Genomic DNA, 19,072 nt, shown 5'->3' with positions numbered 1-19,072 from the left:
TTCCCTCCGGAAAGAAATGAATTCTTGTTCTGCCTAACATAAAACATCTCTATAAGCCCCACCTTTTGTAATGCTTCCCTTTGACACACATATTTCACCAATCCAGAGAAAATAATCTGAATTATTGTATTCATAGTACAAGACAGTACAAGGCCTGCTGCTATTAAATGTTGGGTTTTATTGTTCTCAATAAATTTGAATACAGTTAAGGTTCCTCTTCTTTTTGCTATAGGCCCAGGAGTTTAGGATATCCAAGTGAAAGAGAGCAAGTTCCCTACTTACAATTATAAGATCTAACTTTCAGGACTATAAGGTCCATAAAGCTGTATTTAACTTTAACAGCAACATCACAGTAATCTGGAGAAAAGTGGCAAAAATTTGAACCTCAGTCTGAAAAAGTTGCACAACTGACAGAAGCAGAGAACACTTCTCACATATGAGCACCTTCTCTCAACACAATATGTTAAAAATATGCATAGAAATAAATCTAAAATAGTTGAAAGGCCAGGGACAAAAAATTGAAGTATGCTCTGATAGACTTGTTCACCATGCTGAAAAAGATACTGGAGAAGGAACTGGGGTTAATCCTACTTAATTAACTTTTTTTTCCTCAAGGGCTCACCCTTTTGCAGATAAGCATGTCACAAATTCCTTAGTAACTTGCAGAACAGAACATGGATCCTAACGAAAAAAACCCTAAAATATAGTTTTCTACTGTAGTCAATGCTCTCAGGTACATGAAATCATATTTCTTAAGTGGTACTAACCATAAAAATGAAAGGACAGAAGAAAAGTCTTCAAATGCTGAAAAGGAATAAAGTATATTAAAAGATCTTCTACAGAAATTAATTAATTTAAATGGATTTTAGAAGCTCAGGAGAAAGAAGCCTTGAAATACAGAAGGCCTGGCAATTTGGTTGAACTACTCCTTCACTCTCGGTTTACCAATGAGGTGGTTACCATCAGTTGCTGCACACAAGTACATTTTTTTACCTTTTAAACGAGTATTTCTGGGCTTTAAAATACACACTTTTCACTGAGCCAGGGACAAACAGCCCAGAAGCAGGCTGAGGTCAAGAGAAATAAGCAAGTGGCACCAAATCAGGTGAGACAACTGGACCCCATCAGCTGTTCTTCATGCTAAGAGTTGTGCCCCTGCCTCCTCTCTGGGTGAATTGCTGAGGGAGACCAGGTAGAACCACAGACTGCTAAAAGTTTCAGTAGCCAGGGAAAAGAGGGATAGCAGCCCCACATCCATCCCAGCCCTTTTATTAGTGAAGAAAAAGGCAGGGCAAAAGAGGCAGTTAGATACAATAGATTTTATACCAGTTAACTCCTTTGGTGCCATGAGCCAGGCAGTTGGTGCTGCTGGAGGGAGCAGTTGCTGGTACCAACGATATCAAAATAGACTTGGGGTTTCATTTTCTACTTCAGGGACGAGAGGCTGTTCTGGAGCAGCTGGAGGGACATGATAGTGCTCTATTTAGCAGGAGGCACAGCAATGCAAAGGAGGAGGCCTTGCAGGCAGGGCATTAGCCCAGGATTCAGGAGGCTTGCACAGCCTCACTCAGCAGGGCAGGCTTTCCACCTGAATCCAGGAGCAGGGCAACTTCTCTGCCTCCTCTATCCAAAGGATGCAGCAGTGTTGTCTGCCAGCGGCAGCAATACCTAGACATAGACCCTGAGGAGGGCAAGGAGGTCAAATCACTTCTTGAGGGTAAGAATAAGTACCTTGGAGAGAATATTCCCCAGTGGTTAAAGGCTCACACGTGGGAGAAGTTCCCGAGGCAAGCCCCAGCTCGGTAATGCACAGAACTCACCCCCACTCCCCAAAGCAGAGGGGAGCCTGGGGCCGCCCACACACACACAGGGCTTTGAAATTCTATGCTGAGGAGCACCATGTAGGTGCCAAGAGGTTTTATGGTGACACATTTGGGCTGCACATAGGTGTGCTTGGGACAAAGAAAACCTCCTGCAAATGGGCTTCAGCCAGTTCCTTGGGAGAGCTGCTTATCTGGGAGCTGCCATATCCCCTCAGACTGGGGAAGCCAGGAGCTAGCCTTCCAGCTTGGCCTAGCAGTAGCTAAAAAATACTCCACAAAAACATAAATACACCCCCAGCTTCTAAGGGGCCAGTATCTGACTGACTTCTGCTCCCCAACTTATCTGCCATACAACCACAAACCCTCTTATTGTCTTTAACAAGCAGGAAATTCAAAAGAGAATTCACAGATCCAATAAAGCTGTCTGTTTCTAATGAGCTATAGAGGCTGGGTCCTGCTGAACCCCCTTCCCTGATCAAGACCCTCACTTTTTCTTATTTATACACCAACCTCAGCCCAGGCTTGCATTCTTACAGTACTTTATGCGATGATAAGGAGAAAGACTCTCCTTATTTATACTTTGAAGCATTTCTTTCCAAGCACATGTCCTTCCAGCATTCTAGCTAGCACTGTGTTTAGGTGTTTCTGGATCCACAGGCATAAATAGAAGCAGAAATTACATGGAAGTGGCTAAAGACTCAATTAGACTTATGGCAGAAGCCAAGACTTGAACTTCCTTACACTTTCCAAATCAGTAGAACTGTCAGAACATGTTTTCCTTTGGATAGAGGTGCACAGCACTTACTGAAGACTTCAGTATTTAAGAGAAAAAGCAAAGGAATATTCCAGTGAGAGAAAATTAACTGGGACAAAAAAAAGTAAATATCAGTTTTCTTAGTTTTTCAGTATTAATAGGTTGCTGCTACTTTAAGTTACCAAAACAGTGAAGTTTTAAAATACTAGCTGTCATTGAATATAGACTATGGAAAAGATGAGATTTCTGCCCATCAGTGACCAGATATGAGGTTACTTATTAGCAGTGACTTACTAACACTTATTTGAAATGGAAATAACTATCTGCAGTACATTTCTGTTATTGTTCCCATTTTCCTATAAAAACAAATCACAGACTTCTCTTTGCCGTTACACTTTTGTCATTCACCTGCTGAAATTGCAGAAGACGTTAAGCATAAACAAAGAAGATTGATCTGCTTTCAACTTGTGTTAACAGGGATATAAAAATAACACCCCAAATACCAGGGTAAAAGCATGTGGTCATAAAATATCCACTTAAAAGGCAAAGAGGTGTTGATAAAACACTTGAAGATTTTTTTTCTTTTTTATATATATATATAACCAGGAAGGCAGTTCCTGAATTTTAGTATAAACAGACACCTCTGAGCTAGAGCAAGTACTACTATCATGTCTTTAAAAGATTTTACTGATATTCAAATGGATTTTGTGTATCTCACAGAATGTTGGAACATCTGACAAGAAGCTTTATATAATCCTTGTCCAGCCAGCGAGGGAAATGTCCCTGAATTTTCCCACATATCAGAAAGGTTAATAGAGAAGATGATTTTTTTACATACACATCCTTCAAAATGGCACTAAACAAAGCTTTTAGAAGTGCTGAAGTGTAGAGCCACCGTGTACCTGGACATCACCTTGCTTTTCTACAACCCTTAAAAGCCCATCAGCAGATAAAGCATCTCAAGGTGTGAAAGCTTATGAAGCTTTTACGAAGCTTTTATGAAGCTTATGTGTAAGCTTATGAAAATAAATGAAGGTGCCTTAGACTAGATTGTAAATACCACATTTCTCTGCCTCATGATGTCCTTGAGTCTTGGTTTGAAGAAAAATCTGAAAACCCAGGAAACCACAACCAAGACAGAGTTAACAGTACTGAAACAGGCTGCTCAACTGCAGGCATGGTTCTCACAGCAGTCTCTAAATGTTACACTTTTCTCCCCACACAGATGTAAGAAAGAAGGTGCCTCAGGTTGCTCAAGGCAGCCTGTGCTGTGCTGGTAGAGCACTGTGAAGGCAGATGAAGATTGTCACTCACTCAGCTGAAGAAAACACTGCTTACCAATCTCATTTCTTGGGGAAACAGCACAATGTAAGACACAGGGAAGTCACCACACTGCTTAGAGCACCTATAGTTGTGTTCTCTTAGGTGCAAAACCCTGGCAGCACATTAGAGGCATCTCCCTTGATTTCTTAACGGGTTTTGCCTGTGGACTGAGCATTACCCAGTCCTCAGAGCAGAGGGTTAACACAGGGGAAGCACCAAGTCACTGACTTGTCAAACTTGCAGTCAGGCTTAATGTGTTCTGCATTTTCCTGCTGTTCCCGTGTTGCTATTCCTCAATATCACAACTCCATGGCTTTAGTCTCCACCTACAACAGGAGCAGCAAAATGAATCCTTCATCACAATAGCCTTCTCTACTGGAAAACAGTCTTGATGTGTTCCTCATCATGAAGCTCACACAGATTTTTCCAGAAATGACAGTAAGAGATCTACTACAGATATGTTTACCAGGCAACTGGAAGACAAACAAGAGTTACATGAGCTGCAATACAGCACAAACTCTTTAGTGGGGTCTTTGTATAGGCAGCAACAGAAATACGATTTTTTCTACTCCGTGATGTTGCACAAAGTGCTAACAGATTCACAAAATACATTCTTTCTCAAGTTAGCTTTCATAGAAATTTCCTGTTATATAATTCTCTTTAATCTAAAGTTAAAAAGCATCCACTCATTTTTGTGTATTTACCCCTAAGGGATCAAGATTCATGATAAGCAGTAGCTCTCATTGGAACAGGAGAATACAATATTGAATCCAAACTCTTTTCACACCACTGTTCAGATGCAAAGAAGAAACCAAGAAATTTTCTACCCATTTAAAAAAAAAAACAACAAACCAAACAAAAACACACGCAGGAAAATCTGACAGGACCCCTAAGCATCACATCCTCTAGTGAGGAAAAATCCTTAACACTTTGCAGATAGAGTCCATGTACTGTCAATATTACTATTACAAGTCTTCACTAAAAATTGCTCCCATTTAGGCTGACAGGATAGTCAGCTAAGGAGTCACTGACATTACCTGTGAGTGATTTAATCCACCAAGGGAAGGCAACTTGACATTGCAGAGCCACAACACTCCTGCAAGAATCACAGTTTACAGCCTTCCTGTCAACAGCCACTACAGGATCAAGGATGTTCATCCCATCATACTCAAAAAAAAAAAAAAAAAAAAGTGCATTCTTTTACTGACATTAAGCTCCCTGCAAGCCTTTATTCATACAGAAGCTTTAAAAAAAAAAAAAAAAAAGCGCGAAGTGAATTATAATTAAGTTCATACTTGTTACCATCTTCCTCCCTTACTCCAAAGCCAGATGCTTCCAAGTGCAAAGCAACACAAGTTTCAGATATGTTAGCTGAGCAGAGTAGGCCAGATGAACACACAAAAGACTAAGTTTAATGCTGTAGAGGAACAGAGAAGAACAATACAATCATTTAATTTAGAGTTACACACAATATTGGTTAGGTGACCCTTTTCTCCATAGACACTGACAATCTATTTTCCCAATAGATACCACTGAAACAATTTTAATGGTGAATCTTGACAGCAGGCTGTGCTGTGACTTCATAAAACAAAGTAGTTCTTGTTTAGTCAGTCAGAAGTTGGTACATTCACCTGCAGAGAGAACAGAAATACACACAAGTCTGTCATATTAGAGCAGCAGTACACTTGTTGTTCCAGTAGTGTAATTTAAGATTGACACCAACCTCTCCTTATTGTTTTTCTTCCTAACAAGCACTGGTCCAGATGACACTTGCCCATGTGGATGTGCACTGTGGGCTGTAAGATATTTCAGCTTTTAATTCCCTGTACAGAATAATCTAGGACTAGAAGTCTGTGAGCTGACACAACTTGTGAGAGCACATACCAAATTGCTGAGCAAAAACACAGGAGAGACTTGAGACATGCCTGTTTTCTTACCAAATCTGGGTTTCCCAGGATTGCATCTACTTGGACAAAAAATGTCTAAAGGCTGTTGCTTAGTGTTGCAGATCACCACACTGCAGTGGAAATACAGCTACAAGACAAAAAATACTTAGATTATTTTTAGGGAAGTCTTATTTGGAATCCAATCCAAAGGATATGAAGGTTGTGTCAAGGTGGGGGATGGCCTCTTCTCACAGCCAGCTTGTGACAGGACAAGGGGAAAATGGCCTCAAATTGCACTTGCAGCAGTTTAGATTGGGTATTAGGTATAAGTTTTTCACTGAAAAATGGCAAAGCATTGGAACAGTCTCCCAAGGAAAGTGGTGGAGTACTATCCTGGGAAGTGTTCAAAAAATGAGTAGATGTGGCAGTTCACAATATTATTTAGTGGGTATGATGGTCATCAAAGGCCAGTCCTGAGAATCTTGAGGGTCTGTTCCAACCTGAATGAGTCTATAATTTTGTTCTGTAAACTGAACTGTAGTGGCTGGTCTTTATTCACCCCTTCCAGAGTGTTGTGCCTTCAAGGAGGTGTTCCACAGCCCCAGGAGCACTGGCCAGCTGAGCCCTTACACAGCACTGGCTGCATGCACCACCCCAGGCTCACCTGTTGGGGCTGCCAACAGTCAATGACAGAGCAGAGACATCTCACCTGCTCTTGTAACAGAGATGTGTCCTGGACAAAGCTGAACATCCTCACTTCAAATCTCTTGAGGTGCTGAGGAAATTTTACTCTGAGGCTGTAATTTACTTTGTGGAAGACAGTTCTATAGGAGCCTTGGTCGTTTTCACACCTGTTCAGGAAAGTGAGAGAAAACATACTTAATTTAAAGCTTCAACCAGATCTCCAAACACAGAAAAGAGGTGAAATACAGCAAAGCTTTCCTCTCCATTTTCCTTGTGTCATAGGGAAATGAATGACATGTCCTGAGTTCATGGATCCCCGCCTTTGGCCACAGTCAGGGTTGCTTCTTGCTCTTTCTTTCCAGCCAGAACTGTTAGCTAGAAGCCCTTCTGGCGACTCACATGACCTATTGCCCCCAGAAGGCACAGCCACTGTGCTGACACCAACATGTGCCACACTGATTAGCAGCAACTGCATAGAAGGTGACCTCTACCACTTCCACCTTTGCCTCTTCCCCTTTCTTCCCACCTGAGGCACAACACCTTGTGCTGAGCAGTTACCAAACAGAGGAGGGAAGCCTTCCTCACCCATGTACAAGGATGTGCCATTGAGGGAAGCTGTCCTGGCTTTGGGAGCTGGTAGCCCAACAATCATCGAGGTTTAGGTCCAGTCTTGCATCTTTAGGCTGGAGCAGTTCAACTTCAAAATACAGAGCCTCCCTGAGATATTTTACCACAGGATATTCTGATTCCTGGTAGGGCTCTGAATAGGATTTCTCTGCAAGAGAGTATTGATATTAGGAGCTCCCTTTTTATGGAGAAAACATTCACAAGTTTTCTACTTCACTCTTTTTCCCACTACCATTTACTCTGGCACAGTAATACTAAAACCTGGGACAGCATACAAACGTCAAGAAATGGGGATAGAATGGCAAGAAAGCAAGAGGAGCAATGAAAGCAAAAATCTCAACCATATTCCCTGGCTCTGCTGATCCAGAAATGAAATGCTCTGTATGCAAAAGGCCATTAGAGTAAGATTTTTTTTATTCAAAATTGTCTCAAAGGGAGTAAGAAGGAAAAATCAATTTAAAAAGAAATCATAATGGCTATTCCAGTCATTGTGAGTGTTTGGTTCAGGCTTCAGTCAGCCCTTTCTGCTGGCATCAGTATCATTTTAAAGCAGTATTGCATCTTTGACACAGGGTTACAACTATTGCAGTGAGTTGCTGAATCTGCTCAGCAACACTTCAGGAATTGGTAGGAGAGAGAAGCTGACATCACATTCACAACACAAAACTTACATCAAGCCCAGATGAAGCAGGAAAACCATACAAGTCTCAGTGATGCTAAGTCTGTTCCACTACAGATATTTGACCATTTTTGTTGCATTTTGGAATAGAATATTCCTGTTAGAGAGCTTAAAAATTTCCTACTTCATCCTCTGATACATTTAAAATTCATCTAAACATGGTGCCGGTCAACATTTTCTACACTGCACTGCTTGAGCAGAGTGAATGACTAAGATCAATCTCAGGTCCCTTCTAGCCTCAACCATTCAGTGATTTTATATGGTCTTATCATAGATGTTACCTTTGAAAAGCTTCAATGAAAGAGCAAGACAGCCAAACCCAGGCTTGACACTGGGTGGTGGGCTCTTCTTAGATTCATACTGAACATCAGCAGTCTGCTTGACTGCATACGAGCAGAGAAATTTCAGTCTGAGAGAAGAGATCTAGCATTAGATTTTTTACAGCCAAAATAACATGTACAACCTTTTGTTAGGGAATGACACTTACTGGTATATGGGTGTATCATTGCTAGGTCTGAAATAGAGTACCTCGTTTTCATATGTCACAGTTGTGCTGTTGAACTGGAAGATGTACATCATTACAAATAGGACAGTCACATTAGAGCCTGATTAGTGCTTGACACAATATTTACATTCCCTCCCCTTTTCTGGCAGATTGCATTGAGCAGAGTATGCTTAGAAACAGCCAGAAATTACCAGCCAATAGCCCAATGCCCACTGTATTAAAGCTGACCATAGCTGACAGGTATGCCATAGTCAAGAAGAAAGTTTATTAGCTTCAATATGATAGAACACTCTAGAAAGGGAGTGTTCTATCATATTGAACACATACTGAGTGTTCTATGTGTTCTGAGAAAAACAACAGCTGTGTCTGTTTACTGAATCAGTGAGTAGAATGAAATGCAACAATTCAGAAACAAGCTGCATTTATGATGATCTGAACTCAGGCATAATCTGCTTATTTGTTATTTTGCCTATTTGCTATTGGTACTGTATTTGGTGGTAGGAACAGTACCCACTCTAGTCTTTGGCCATATAATCATTAGCAATACCCAAAGAGCTTCTGCAAGGTGTACAAGTATATCTGAGCAGCATAAACTCGCATTCAAGCCCACCACAAAACAATTCAGAAGTGTCAAACTGAAGGCTAGTTTCAGAAAGCACCTCTGACCTTAATTTTTTTTTTACTTAATAAGAAATTCTGCTCAACTGAATTTAGTAAGCTCAGAAAAAGAATATAGATGTACTACTGTGCTGGTTTCAGCTGTGACTTCTGTGCAACTTCAACTCACCTCTGAACCTCTGCCAGGTCTGGCAATAACCCTATGCCAAAGCAGAGTAAACTTCATGTGACTAAGACTTTACCTTTCTGCTTGTTCCACAAGTGTTCACATTGAACTTGAAGATTGCAGTCTTCTCTGTCACTAGGCTGGGTTTGCACTGTCTGTCCCTCAAGACAAGCAGAGCAGTGTCCAGGTCTTCACCACCTACCAGTTTGATTGCAGTAATAATTACAGTGCCATTAGGCAGGCACTCTGAAAGAGAAATACACATTTTCACACAAATCAAGAATCAAAGTCCTTTTATAGCCTAACAAAAATGTTCTGAATGGATTTGCTGGCAAGTTTTTTGCTGCTCACAAGGAGCTCTCAATCTCTTCAAAAGGATTTTTCTAGCCAAGATATTCAATACATTTAAATATTGACGAGTAGCTTTAGAATTACTAATTTATATACTGATTCTCCCCCCATTCCACCAAAACCCCCAACTTATCCAACCCTCAAAACGACCACAAAAACGCCTTTAAAAGGCTTCTTGATTTTGGAGGTGTGAGGGAAGTAGACTTTCCCACTTCCTTCCCCTGTTTCTGTACTTGACAGGATAGTCACTCCAATATTTAATTTTACTTGCCTTGTGGCATATTAACTGGTAGGGAATCTGGCAAGCAAACAGAGTGCCACACAACTCTAAAACCTAGAAGCATTTCAGACTGCATGGCTTAGTTTTGCAACTCAAATAGCATTAACAGCTAATCCCCAACATGTTATTACGTATTAGCTCTGAAGGTGAAAATATGCAGGAAACTGAGAAATCTCTCCTCTGAGCCAAGGTGATGCCATCCTTCAAGGTTAAGTAGAATGAAGCCTTTATTGCAGAGGTATGAAATCCCTAGAGATGACAGTCACAAGTTAAACAAGAGAATTAAGACACACTATTCGACCTAAGCAATCAAAAACCAAGAGGGCAGGTTATTACAAGCCAAAGATAATGCTGCTTGAGCCAAGTCAAATCCACAGGATGTATTTAAACAAGGTGTTTTTAATCCAGAAGCTCACACAGTGAGATTTTCCAGATGTTTTGCAAAAAAATGCAATGCAAACTTCATTGCAGCTATTGCTATCCTTAAAGACACTCAGCCATAAAGTAAATGCAGAATATGTTTCTTCTTTCCTTGCCTATTTCTCTCAACATCGACAAAGGGAAATTAAAGTTTTCTTACAAGGGCAGAAAATAATCCTCCATTATACCTTTGAAGACTGTCTCAAAGAGAAGTTTTATTTTACTCAGAGGATATACTGTGTCTTGTTGACATCTCACAGCCAGAACATGCCTTTCAATTGCTACACATTGGGAGCCTTACCTCATAGCTCACATGGGGAGAAAGGAAAGGGACAGAGATTGCCAGGTGAGTGCCATTGTCCCTCAGAATATAGTTGTACTTCTGTGCAGCCTCTTGGGTCAGGTGCCAGTCTGAGATGAAAGGTAGCCAGTTTTGGTCCACATTCCCATGAGTGATAATGAGATGAAGGCTCCTCTCATCACAGAACCCTCTTGCACTGGGCAAGACTGCAAAACAGCCAAGAGTCAGCCAGCTGCCATCACTTTAATCAGCTCCCTGGGACTGGCAGTATCCCTGGCTGAAATCAGCCCAGTTCACAGCCAGAGTTTGCAGCCAGGTTGGTGTAGTTTAACCCTAGCTCCACAAAGTTTACCTGCATCTTTCACAAGTGACAGCACAATTACTGGGATGGCAAAGGTCTCTCTTGATGGATAGGTGATGAATGTGAGTGTGACATTCAGGGTGCATGTTCTCACGTCCTCTCTCATGTACTAGGAAAATCATATTTAGACATGAAAAATCACCAAGTGATATCACCATTTCTATACCATGGGATGCTGCAGTGTCTTAGCACACACCTCTTTTTTAACACTTGGTGCATCAAGCAGGACTTCTATTATATATGCTTTGCTTCCATTAGCATATCTGGTCCTGTGTATTAGGTAGCCATGCTGAACAGCTTCAGGTACAGCCACAGCAACCCCTTCAATGGTTAAGTTCACAAGCTCAACATCTGGAAGGAATGTTCCCACTGTAACATTCATTAGCCTCGCACTCAGATTTAAATCTACAAAAGGAACAAATAGCATTAAGCACTTAACAGTATCAAAACCTTTGGTAAATTCAATGTTCAGCCACTTACTACTGGTTATAACAACTTCCGCTTGTTCAAATGGTGTTTCTATTTCCTTGATGATAGTATTTTTGGTTAGTCTCCGTTTGTTGTCTTCCCACTGGTGTTCCAAGAACAGGTTGATGGTGTATTTTACCCCAAGCTGTCCATTATCCACAGAAGTCTAGAATTTCAAATCAGCACCCTTTAGTATGGCTTGATTTTGCATTAAAGTTATGTTGGAACATCCCAAGTTCAGCTAAATCCACAGCTCCAACGAATTGCTCTTTTTGCTCAGGAATCCTGAACTCTTTTATCTCTGTTTAGATTACCTCAGAATACTCAGAAGACTGAGTGGAAAATGATTTCCCACTCCCCAAGGTTCAAAGCAGCAGGGGACTATTTCACAGTGAATAGGGCTGCTCCTGCAACTTCACCAATTCAGTTGCTATATTTGCCCAGGACCCCATGCAGCTAGATTTAGATGTGTAGCCTCAACCCATCCCAAGAGTATGTGGTCTTCTGGACTAATGAGTTATTCCCATTCTCTTAAGTGGTCTATGTGAAATACAGAGAAAAACTTAAGAGAATGGGAAAACATGCATGCTTTACAATCCAGTTTGGACCATCTCCAAGGAGTATGACATCAGGACTAATAGGTGAAAGCTCTGTGCTGAGCTGAGGAAATCACGAATCAATAGTTCTGTGTAGGATTCTGTCTACCTGCACTTGCAAGAAAAGAATTTCTTCATAAGGTGGTGATTATAAATACTATCTTAGGAGGTCTGGAGGCTTCTGGAAGTTTTAAGATACCCTTTGTTCTCCCTCAATCCCACCTTTCCTGTGAAAGGCACAAGATGAAAAATAATTCCTCATCAGAAAACAAACATCCCAGAATATTGCTTGCATGGCACTTAATATAAGTCACCTACCTTGTAATAACCGCCTTCAGCACCTATTGGAATCTTCATTGTAATTGCTTTTAACTCATTCAATAACACATATTTCCTGGAAGCCATTTCCTTGGCAGAGAGTTTGTGTAGATCCACACCAGCTTCCACGAGCACATCCTTAGAGGTAGTGACTCCAGCAGAGAGAGGTGGAGTGTACTTTGGAACAGTCCAGGTGATTGTTTTGTTTGTGTAGTCCACACCATCTTAGGGACAAGACATGAAAGCTGTCAGCTCACTAGTTGTGAGTCTGTCCCTGCACATTTTGTCATTGGAGCACGGTACCACACTCCTTACCTACAGGACATGCCACAGCAGTGTCCAGCATCAGGATCACCCGTTGGTATTTGTAAAATGTACTTGATCTCAGCACAGAAAAGGTAATTCCCTGATCCTGTAAGGAAGGCACTTGGTTAGACCTGCACAGCCTGGCAGCTTGTTGGGCCAGCAGGAGCACACCAACCTCAATCAGCTGAACTTGGGCAGCAGTGTACGGCACTCGCAGCAGAACCCTAGAGTCCGTGGTGTTGAGTCCATAGCCTGCACCCCAAGCATTGCTCAAAAGCAGAGCCCTTTTTTCTTCTGGCTGATGAAATACTATTTGCCATATTGAGGCTTCTTCTGCCTTTGCCTACCCAGAGAAATTCATCAGTAGTTTAAACATGATGTTCAAAGTAACAGGTTTACTGCATTGAATGATTTACTGAGTTGAATTGCTCAGAAGTTTTGTTGCCTTACTTTAAATTTTACTAGTGGGATATCCCTCCAGCTTTCTCCTTCTCACACATACAGAAAACTTTTCACATTAAGGGCATCAGAGAACAACTAATGTCACTAACTGCACTGCTGCAGACTCTGCACATACAGAGTCCAAGAAAAAAAAAAAAAAAGCCTCTTCACAGTTTTTATCTGGGCCATGGCATATTATTTTGTGGTGGTTTTTTTTTTTTTTTTTCTTTTTTTTTTTTCCCCCCCCCCCACAATCTCTTGCCTGGGGAAGACATGATTTCTTCCTTGAAGACATAGCCTACAGCTGTCTGTACTTCTAATCCATAAAAATATACTAAAACCATTTGATACAGAAGTTCTGTTATTGCTACTTCATTACTTTTTGAAAGTACTGCATGGTTAAAGAAAAGAAGGACGATTGTGCCAGAGGTAGCACTAGCTTTTAGTAGATAGATAATCTGTAGTTTTACTTCTGGGAATACAAGACTCCAGTCCTCAGGTTCATCTTGAATAAAGTCTTTTATAGTCTGTGGAACCTCCCTTCTGACAGAAACCTGAGGGGAAAAAACATCTGTAAGGGTTTTGCTGATTATTTCCTTATTCCTTGTCTTCAACACCATACAGCCTTTTTCAAGGGACATCAGCATTTCCTAGATGGAGATGCCACCATGCCTGATGATTTACCTATAGTCTGCTTGATTTCAGTTTCTTTTTATTTTTCATCTATCTTTTACTTTCTATTTCCACTTAGACCAGAGTGTGTTCTTGACTCCCATGTCCTCTTCCAAGAGGAGTCCATTTCCCCTTCTGCACTCCTCCCCTGCAAATTCAGCTGGGAAACTTCTTTTGTTGTCTCAAATAAGATTTTTGGGGCAACATTCAGTGAGTTCAGGCTATGAGCTTAACCGTTTGAATACTATTTCATAGCTTTATTAGCTATTATTGCTAATATAGGTTATACAATCATAATATAAATGTATCATTTAATTTAAGATGCAAACTGTGCACTCACTAACAAACTGCTTATGGTGGAACAGTCTGAAGCTGATTAGTTTCTAGGAATATGCATTGGAAACACAGTCTAAAAGAGCATCTTGCAGTACTTACCTCTTTGCTTTTAGCACTTTCCATAAGTACTTACCTCCATGTAGTTACTTTCACATATTAACTCCCTGGGACTCCATGGACCATAATGGCAACTTGCACTTTTCAGATGAGTAGTAGCATTGCTCATATCAGGAGTATGAGATGCTTTGATTTGTATAGTTACTGTGAACACATCTTCCTGCATGGGCAAAGGGAATTGTTTGCTCGTTAGACTGATTTTCTCTAGCTGAGCACCACCTATCCTTGTGACCCTAAAGCAAATTACAAAACTCATCCACCAGCCTCTGCACAGAAGAGCAACTCCATACTGAAGCATTATCACTTTCAACTTCATTAACTACACAAGATAAATGCACATAAGGTGTATAGCTACAAAGCAACATAAATACTTCAGGCAGCAGGTCTGTTCTTTTGCACCGTCCCAGAAATGGACAAAAAGAAAACAAACAGACTAACCTAAGAGATAGCTGATTTTGTGTTTTATGACATATTAGCAGTGAGCCAGTAACCAAAGTTTGAGTTTTTACTGTGATGTGTCTCAAGACACTAAATATTGTTAGGACAGAGTGCAACACGGCTGCCAGATGCAATTTCCTTATGTAATCCACAAGAAAATTGTTGCACTTTAAGGGCCCATATACCATGAAGTGGTATACTTCATGTGTTCACCTGTAGGCCCTCCAAATGGCAGTACCACAGAATAGTCTCAGACCTCTGGACACATTTGAAGAAAATTAAATTATTCTCTGCTAACAGATACTCAAAACATTATGACACTGCAGTTAATGTCCATTAATAATTCTGTAATTTCTCACAAAGTTAGTGTACAAGAGCACTGTAGTCAAAATGTAAACAGACTTACCTCTAAGTGAGAATGGCAGCTCAGTGCAGAGGCACGGAACTCAATGCTCCTCCAGATCCTGTAAGTTACTGTATAGCCACACTGTGCTGCCATGGCCTCGTCAAGCTCCCAGGCTGTGCCAGACTGATCTACAGACAAATAAACAGCAAAGAGCTGTATTAGCAAGTATAACTCCTGCTCTGCCAACTCCTTGAAAAACCTGGTCTGGGATAAAAGATTGAACTCAATCTGCTCTGAGGCAGCCCAGCTGCATTCCCTGGGCTCAAAAAATTGCAGAGTGGGGAAAGACCTGTGCCAAAGTCCAAAGAAATAAAGAATAGTAAAATTACAGGCACACTGGAACAGGAAACACTTCAATCACCAACGTGGTGACAGATGACAACAGCAACATCAGGACTGTGGCTGGCACAGGCTCATGTTTCTCTGACGCCTGCCCAGCAGAGTCTCTTCAGGAGACAATTCACCAGGATGATGAACACACTAAAGACCAGCTTGGATGCTTTTAGTAAGCATACAATTTTTATGTTTTTGAGATTTTTTAGCATTTTGTGGTTTAGTTGTTTTGGGTTCTTTCCTTGCAAAAGGAATCACTTTATGGTTTAAGATATATGTATCGCAGCAGCAGAGAGTATTTGTGTATGAGTGAAGATGTCTGAACAAAGAACACATTTCAAGTGGGTTTTGACACAAGTTTAGCCCTCCAGAGAAATGGATGGTATGGAGAGCTTTTTCAAGGCCAAATTTACATTTTATACATATAATCTTACAGCAGGTGTTTATAGCCCGGAAGTATTATTACTGTGTCCTTCCAGGACATTCTGTGATGCTTTTCACAGAAATGTACCATTTGCTGACTACTAAGTCCATAGGTAGAGGGCCCAGCTAATTTTTCCTAAACTTCAGTAAGTATATGCCTCCACCCAGCTGAAACCAAGAAAAGCCACTAGTGCAAAAACAAATAATGTGCCAGCTTCAGCTAGTGAATTTTCAGGATGGTATGTGCTCTTACAAAAAACATTCTCATCACAAAGAAAAGCCACCAGCTTTAACATGCTTAGAAACCACCATGTACATTTCAATTTGAGCCCAAAGATAGCAAAATCAAGTCTAATCATGGCTAAGTTATCAAAAAACAAGTTGACAGTAAAGGCTATATAGAAATCAAGGCAGCAGTTGGGTTTACTTATAATGAGATCCATTCTACTAAGCTACATAATAGTAGAATAATCCAGGGAATTCTATTATAGAAGCACTTCAGAGAATTTTAAATATTTCACCATGTGTAATTCTGTCACCAAGTTCTTCTGCATCAACTTACCAATAACAAAAAGAGATAAGTATTTGTCTTCCAAGTATTCTGCACTCAGTGTTATCCTCAGAAGGTTCCCTGAGCACTCTAAACTCATGAGTCCTGTAGTGGATGTATTAAAAAGCTGGTAAGATGGGGATCCAAAATAAAACACAAACAAATCTGCTACTTTCCAGATTGCTTTATAAAGTCAGTGTTATGCCAGTCATATATCTCTGGTCAGGAGGGGTGAGAGTTTCTTTTTATACTGGCAGTAATTCCAGGAGAAAAACTAGCTCCAAAATGAGTATCCTATTAGTAATGCTGCTTGATGATTTGGCAACATTACCTGCAAAAGTCTGTCATGGAAATAGGATTTTGGAACAGGGCTAAAAAGGTACTACATTGGTTGTCCCAATCTGAGCACCTTAGATGGAATAAAACAGAATGTGAAACTCCCACACACTCCTGAAAAGAGAAAAAAACCCCAAACCTCTAAACCAAAAAATCTCAACCAACAAAACCTTAAACAAAGCATGAAATAATCAGAAACCTCCACCTTCACCTCTCTATTCACAAGAAGAGCCAAAAGCCAGTTTGAGTGTAGAGCAGCCACAGAAGCAGTCCATCAGCCCACCCTGGTCGCTTGCCCAGGTACCTGTGCCAGAAGCCAGCTGGCTCATACTGGGAAAGGAGCATACAGGAGCAAAGGCAACAGCCTGAGAAGCTCCAGTCCCAAGGTAGCGCCACAGCATAAACCAGGCCATGGCTCCCAAACTCTTACAGGCAGGAAACAGGTACACACTGTCCTAAGTGTAGGACTAGAGACCAGGGAAGGCTTCTCTCATCTGACATGCACGCATAATTAATGGGGATTTGGTGCTTCAAACAGGGGTTCAATGGCATCATGAGCTAACATTAACTAGACCTTCTACAGTAATGGTCATTTTAAGGGCTGAGAGGATTCCTTTTCCTAGAGAGTTCAGCACTGTAGACTGAAGTTTACTAGTGAGGCAATTCCCACGTCAGAGATGGTCACACTAAGGAGCAGCAGACAGATGCTGGTGAACATGATCCTATTCCACCCATACTCCAAGCTACCAACTGGATTCAGTGCAGAAGCTAGATAATTGCTCCAAGCTGGACAAAACTTCTCCAGTATCTATTTACTTTGATCTTTGGAGATTGCCCATGCATTTTATACAGGACCCACAGTGAGTGAGGGCAGAGAATCCTAGAAACAGCTCTCTGCATCTGCTGCTTCAGGACTATCTCTGTTTTGTAAGGAAAGACTTTTGGCTAAGAAATCGGTTTCCTCTGAGATGAATCACTGTTATCTTTATAATATTTTGTCCTTGTTTTGGCTGGGATAGAGTTAATTTTCTTCCTAGTAGCTGGTACAGAGCTGTATTTTGGATTCAGTACAAGAATAATGCTGATAACACATTGAAGTTTTGGTTGTTGCTGAGCAGTGCTTAGCACCAAGCCAAAGGGTTTTTAAGTGGCTCATGCTATGCCAGGGAGGAGGTGCACAAGAAGGCAGCACTGTCAGGACAATTGACCTGAACTGGCCAAATGTCTATTCTATAAAATAGAGTGTCATGACCTATATATAAACTGGGGACAATTGGCTGGTAGCACCAATCACTGCTCAGGGACAGACTGGGCATCAGTTGTAGTGAGTAACTGTATTGGGCACCACAAATTTTTCTTAGGTTTTATAACTCGAAAAATTAAAATTATCATTATAACTAGTATTGTCATATTTTACTTGGCTCAAATTATTAAGATATTGTTCTCAATTCACAAGGCTTTTCCTGAGTCTCCTCCCCATTCCACTGGGGTAGGAGGAGATGAGGAATGAGCAAAGAGCTGCCTGGTACTTAAGCTGTTTCCTCATTCCTCATCTCCTGGGTTAAACAATGGTAAAAGACTTCACACATAGTATGGTGACTAACAACAACTACACTCAAGAAAATAAGAATAAAGTCCTTATTGATTCATCAGTACTTGTTACCAGAGTGAGGAAAGGTAGAAACATTTGCTTATTATAGTGACATATAAAACTAAAGAGTGTAGTTTCCAGCAAATCCCTGTATGTTTAAAGTTTCTCAGAAAAACATGCAGGAAAGGCTGCCACAAGAGCTTCAGAAGCTTCTGTAACACACACATAAACCTAGAAATCACCTATGGAAAAGCTCGGAAACAGATATGAAATCAGCTTAAAGCAGCATTACCTGATGTCTCCTGAGTCCACACCCCAGAGAAAAATATCCCTGTTAGTAGCAACCTGTAAGAGAAGACAGGGATTAGAAACAGTTTCAGCTGTGACAAGTTGATAACAAATTTCTTGCTCAGAAAGTTTTCCTCAGAATATTAAGCTAGCCTCAAGTTTAGAGCAACAGTTCTAGACAAGGCAATTAGAAAAAGGGACTTTCCTTAGTCATCACTAGAAAATTAGGGAAAGCAAACCAGAAAAGTTAATACATTCAATGTTTTAAGTAAGATCATTTATGTTTAGTAGCCATAGCGCTCTCACCTCTGCACCAGGCTCAGCTTCATGGCTCATTTGCTCAGCCTCTATGCGTGGTGCTTTTTTCTTTATATCACAACACAAAAAATACCCAAAAAAACAAACAAAAAAACCCAAACAGCAACTCTTTCTCAGTTTTGCATAAAAAGCAAAGCCTTTCTGGCTTTTTATCTTGTCTTAAATAGAAAGGCTACCACGTTTATATTGATGAGACCCTTTCCAGCTGTTTATCCTCCTAATTATGCACCTGTAATTCACATCACCTGATTGTTTGCTTTACTGATTAAATCTGCTCCTTCTTGGTTACTAGGTCTTTTTATTTTTATGTCCATCAGCTCCTAATTACCAGGTTCTCAAGACTAATTTGGTTAGAGC

At 40.8% G+C, this 19,072-nt stretch overlaps 1 protein-coding gene across 2 annotated transcripts; it reads right to left on the bottom strand.

Annotated features, from left to right (window-relative positions):
- Window positions 1–5,173: 5,173 nt before the first annotated feature.
- LOC136358763 (zona pellucida sperm-binding protein 2-like) lies at window positions 5,174–18,761 on the bottom strand. 2 transcript variants are annotated; one of them, XM_066314761.1, is made up of 22 exons: window positions 18,704–18,761; window positions 18,402–18,454; window positions 16,195–16,287; window positions 14,877–15,004; window positions 14,049–14,192; window positions 13,378–13,461; window positions 12,642–12,809; window positions 12,476–12,572; window positions 12,161–12,384; window positions 11,259–11,412; window positions 10,975–11,183; window positions 10,770–10,887; window positions 10,418–10,623; window positions 9,828–9,945; window positions 9,142–9,311; window positions 8,264–8,337; window positions 8,058–8,185; window positions 7,056–7,245; window positions 6,496–6,637; window positions 5,838–5,934; window positions 5,624–5,696; window positions 5,174–5,531 (listed from the first exon to the last, which is right to left on the bottom strand). In XM_066314761.1, the coding sequence occupies exons 1-22, from the start codon at window positions 18,724–18,726 to the stop codon at window positions 5,528–5,530; spliced, it is 2,697 nt and encodes an 898-aa protein (XP_066170858.1). In that variant the 5' UTR covers window positions 18,727–18,761; the 3' UTR covers window positions 5,174–5,527. The 2 variants fall into 2 exon arrangements, with proteins under 2 accessions (XP_066170858.1, XP_066170857.1); XM_066314760.1 differs by lacking the exons at window positions 9,828–9,945; window positions 10,418–10,623; window positions 10,770–10,887; window positions 10,975–11,183.
- Window positions 18,762–19,072: the final 311 nt, after the last annotated feature.

Source organism: Sylvia atricapilla, chromosome 3, assembly GCF_009819655.1.
Source record: "Sylvia atricapilla isolate bSylAtr1 chromosome 3, bSylAtr1.pri, whole genome shotgun sequence".
NCBI classification, from domain to species: Eukaryota; Metazoa; Chordata; class Aves; order Passeriformes; family Sylviidae; genus Sylvia; species Sylvia atricapilla.
Note: the sequence above shows the minus strand (reverse complement) of the source record. Positions and strands in the feature narration are given on the sequence as shown.

What these genes read in the sequence shown, in the direction of transcription:
- LOC136358763 (XM_066314761.1), bottom strand. Translation starts at nt 18,726, where the DNA reads ATGAAGCTGAGCCTGGTGCAGAG. An exon ending in AAGCTGAGCCTGGTGCAGAG is followed by an intron (nt 18,455 to 18,703) that starts GTGAGAGCGCTA and finishes CTTCTCTTACAG; the next exon opens with GTTGCTACTAACAGGGATAT. An exon ending in CACCAAGTGTTAAAAAAGAG is followed by an intron (nt 10,888 to 10,974) that starts GTGTGTGCTAAG and finishes TGATTTTCCTAG; the next exon opens with TACATGAGAGAGGACGTGAG.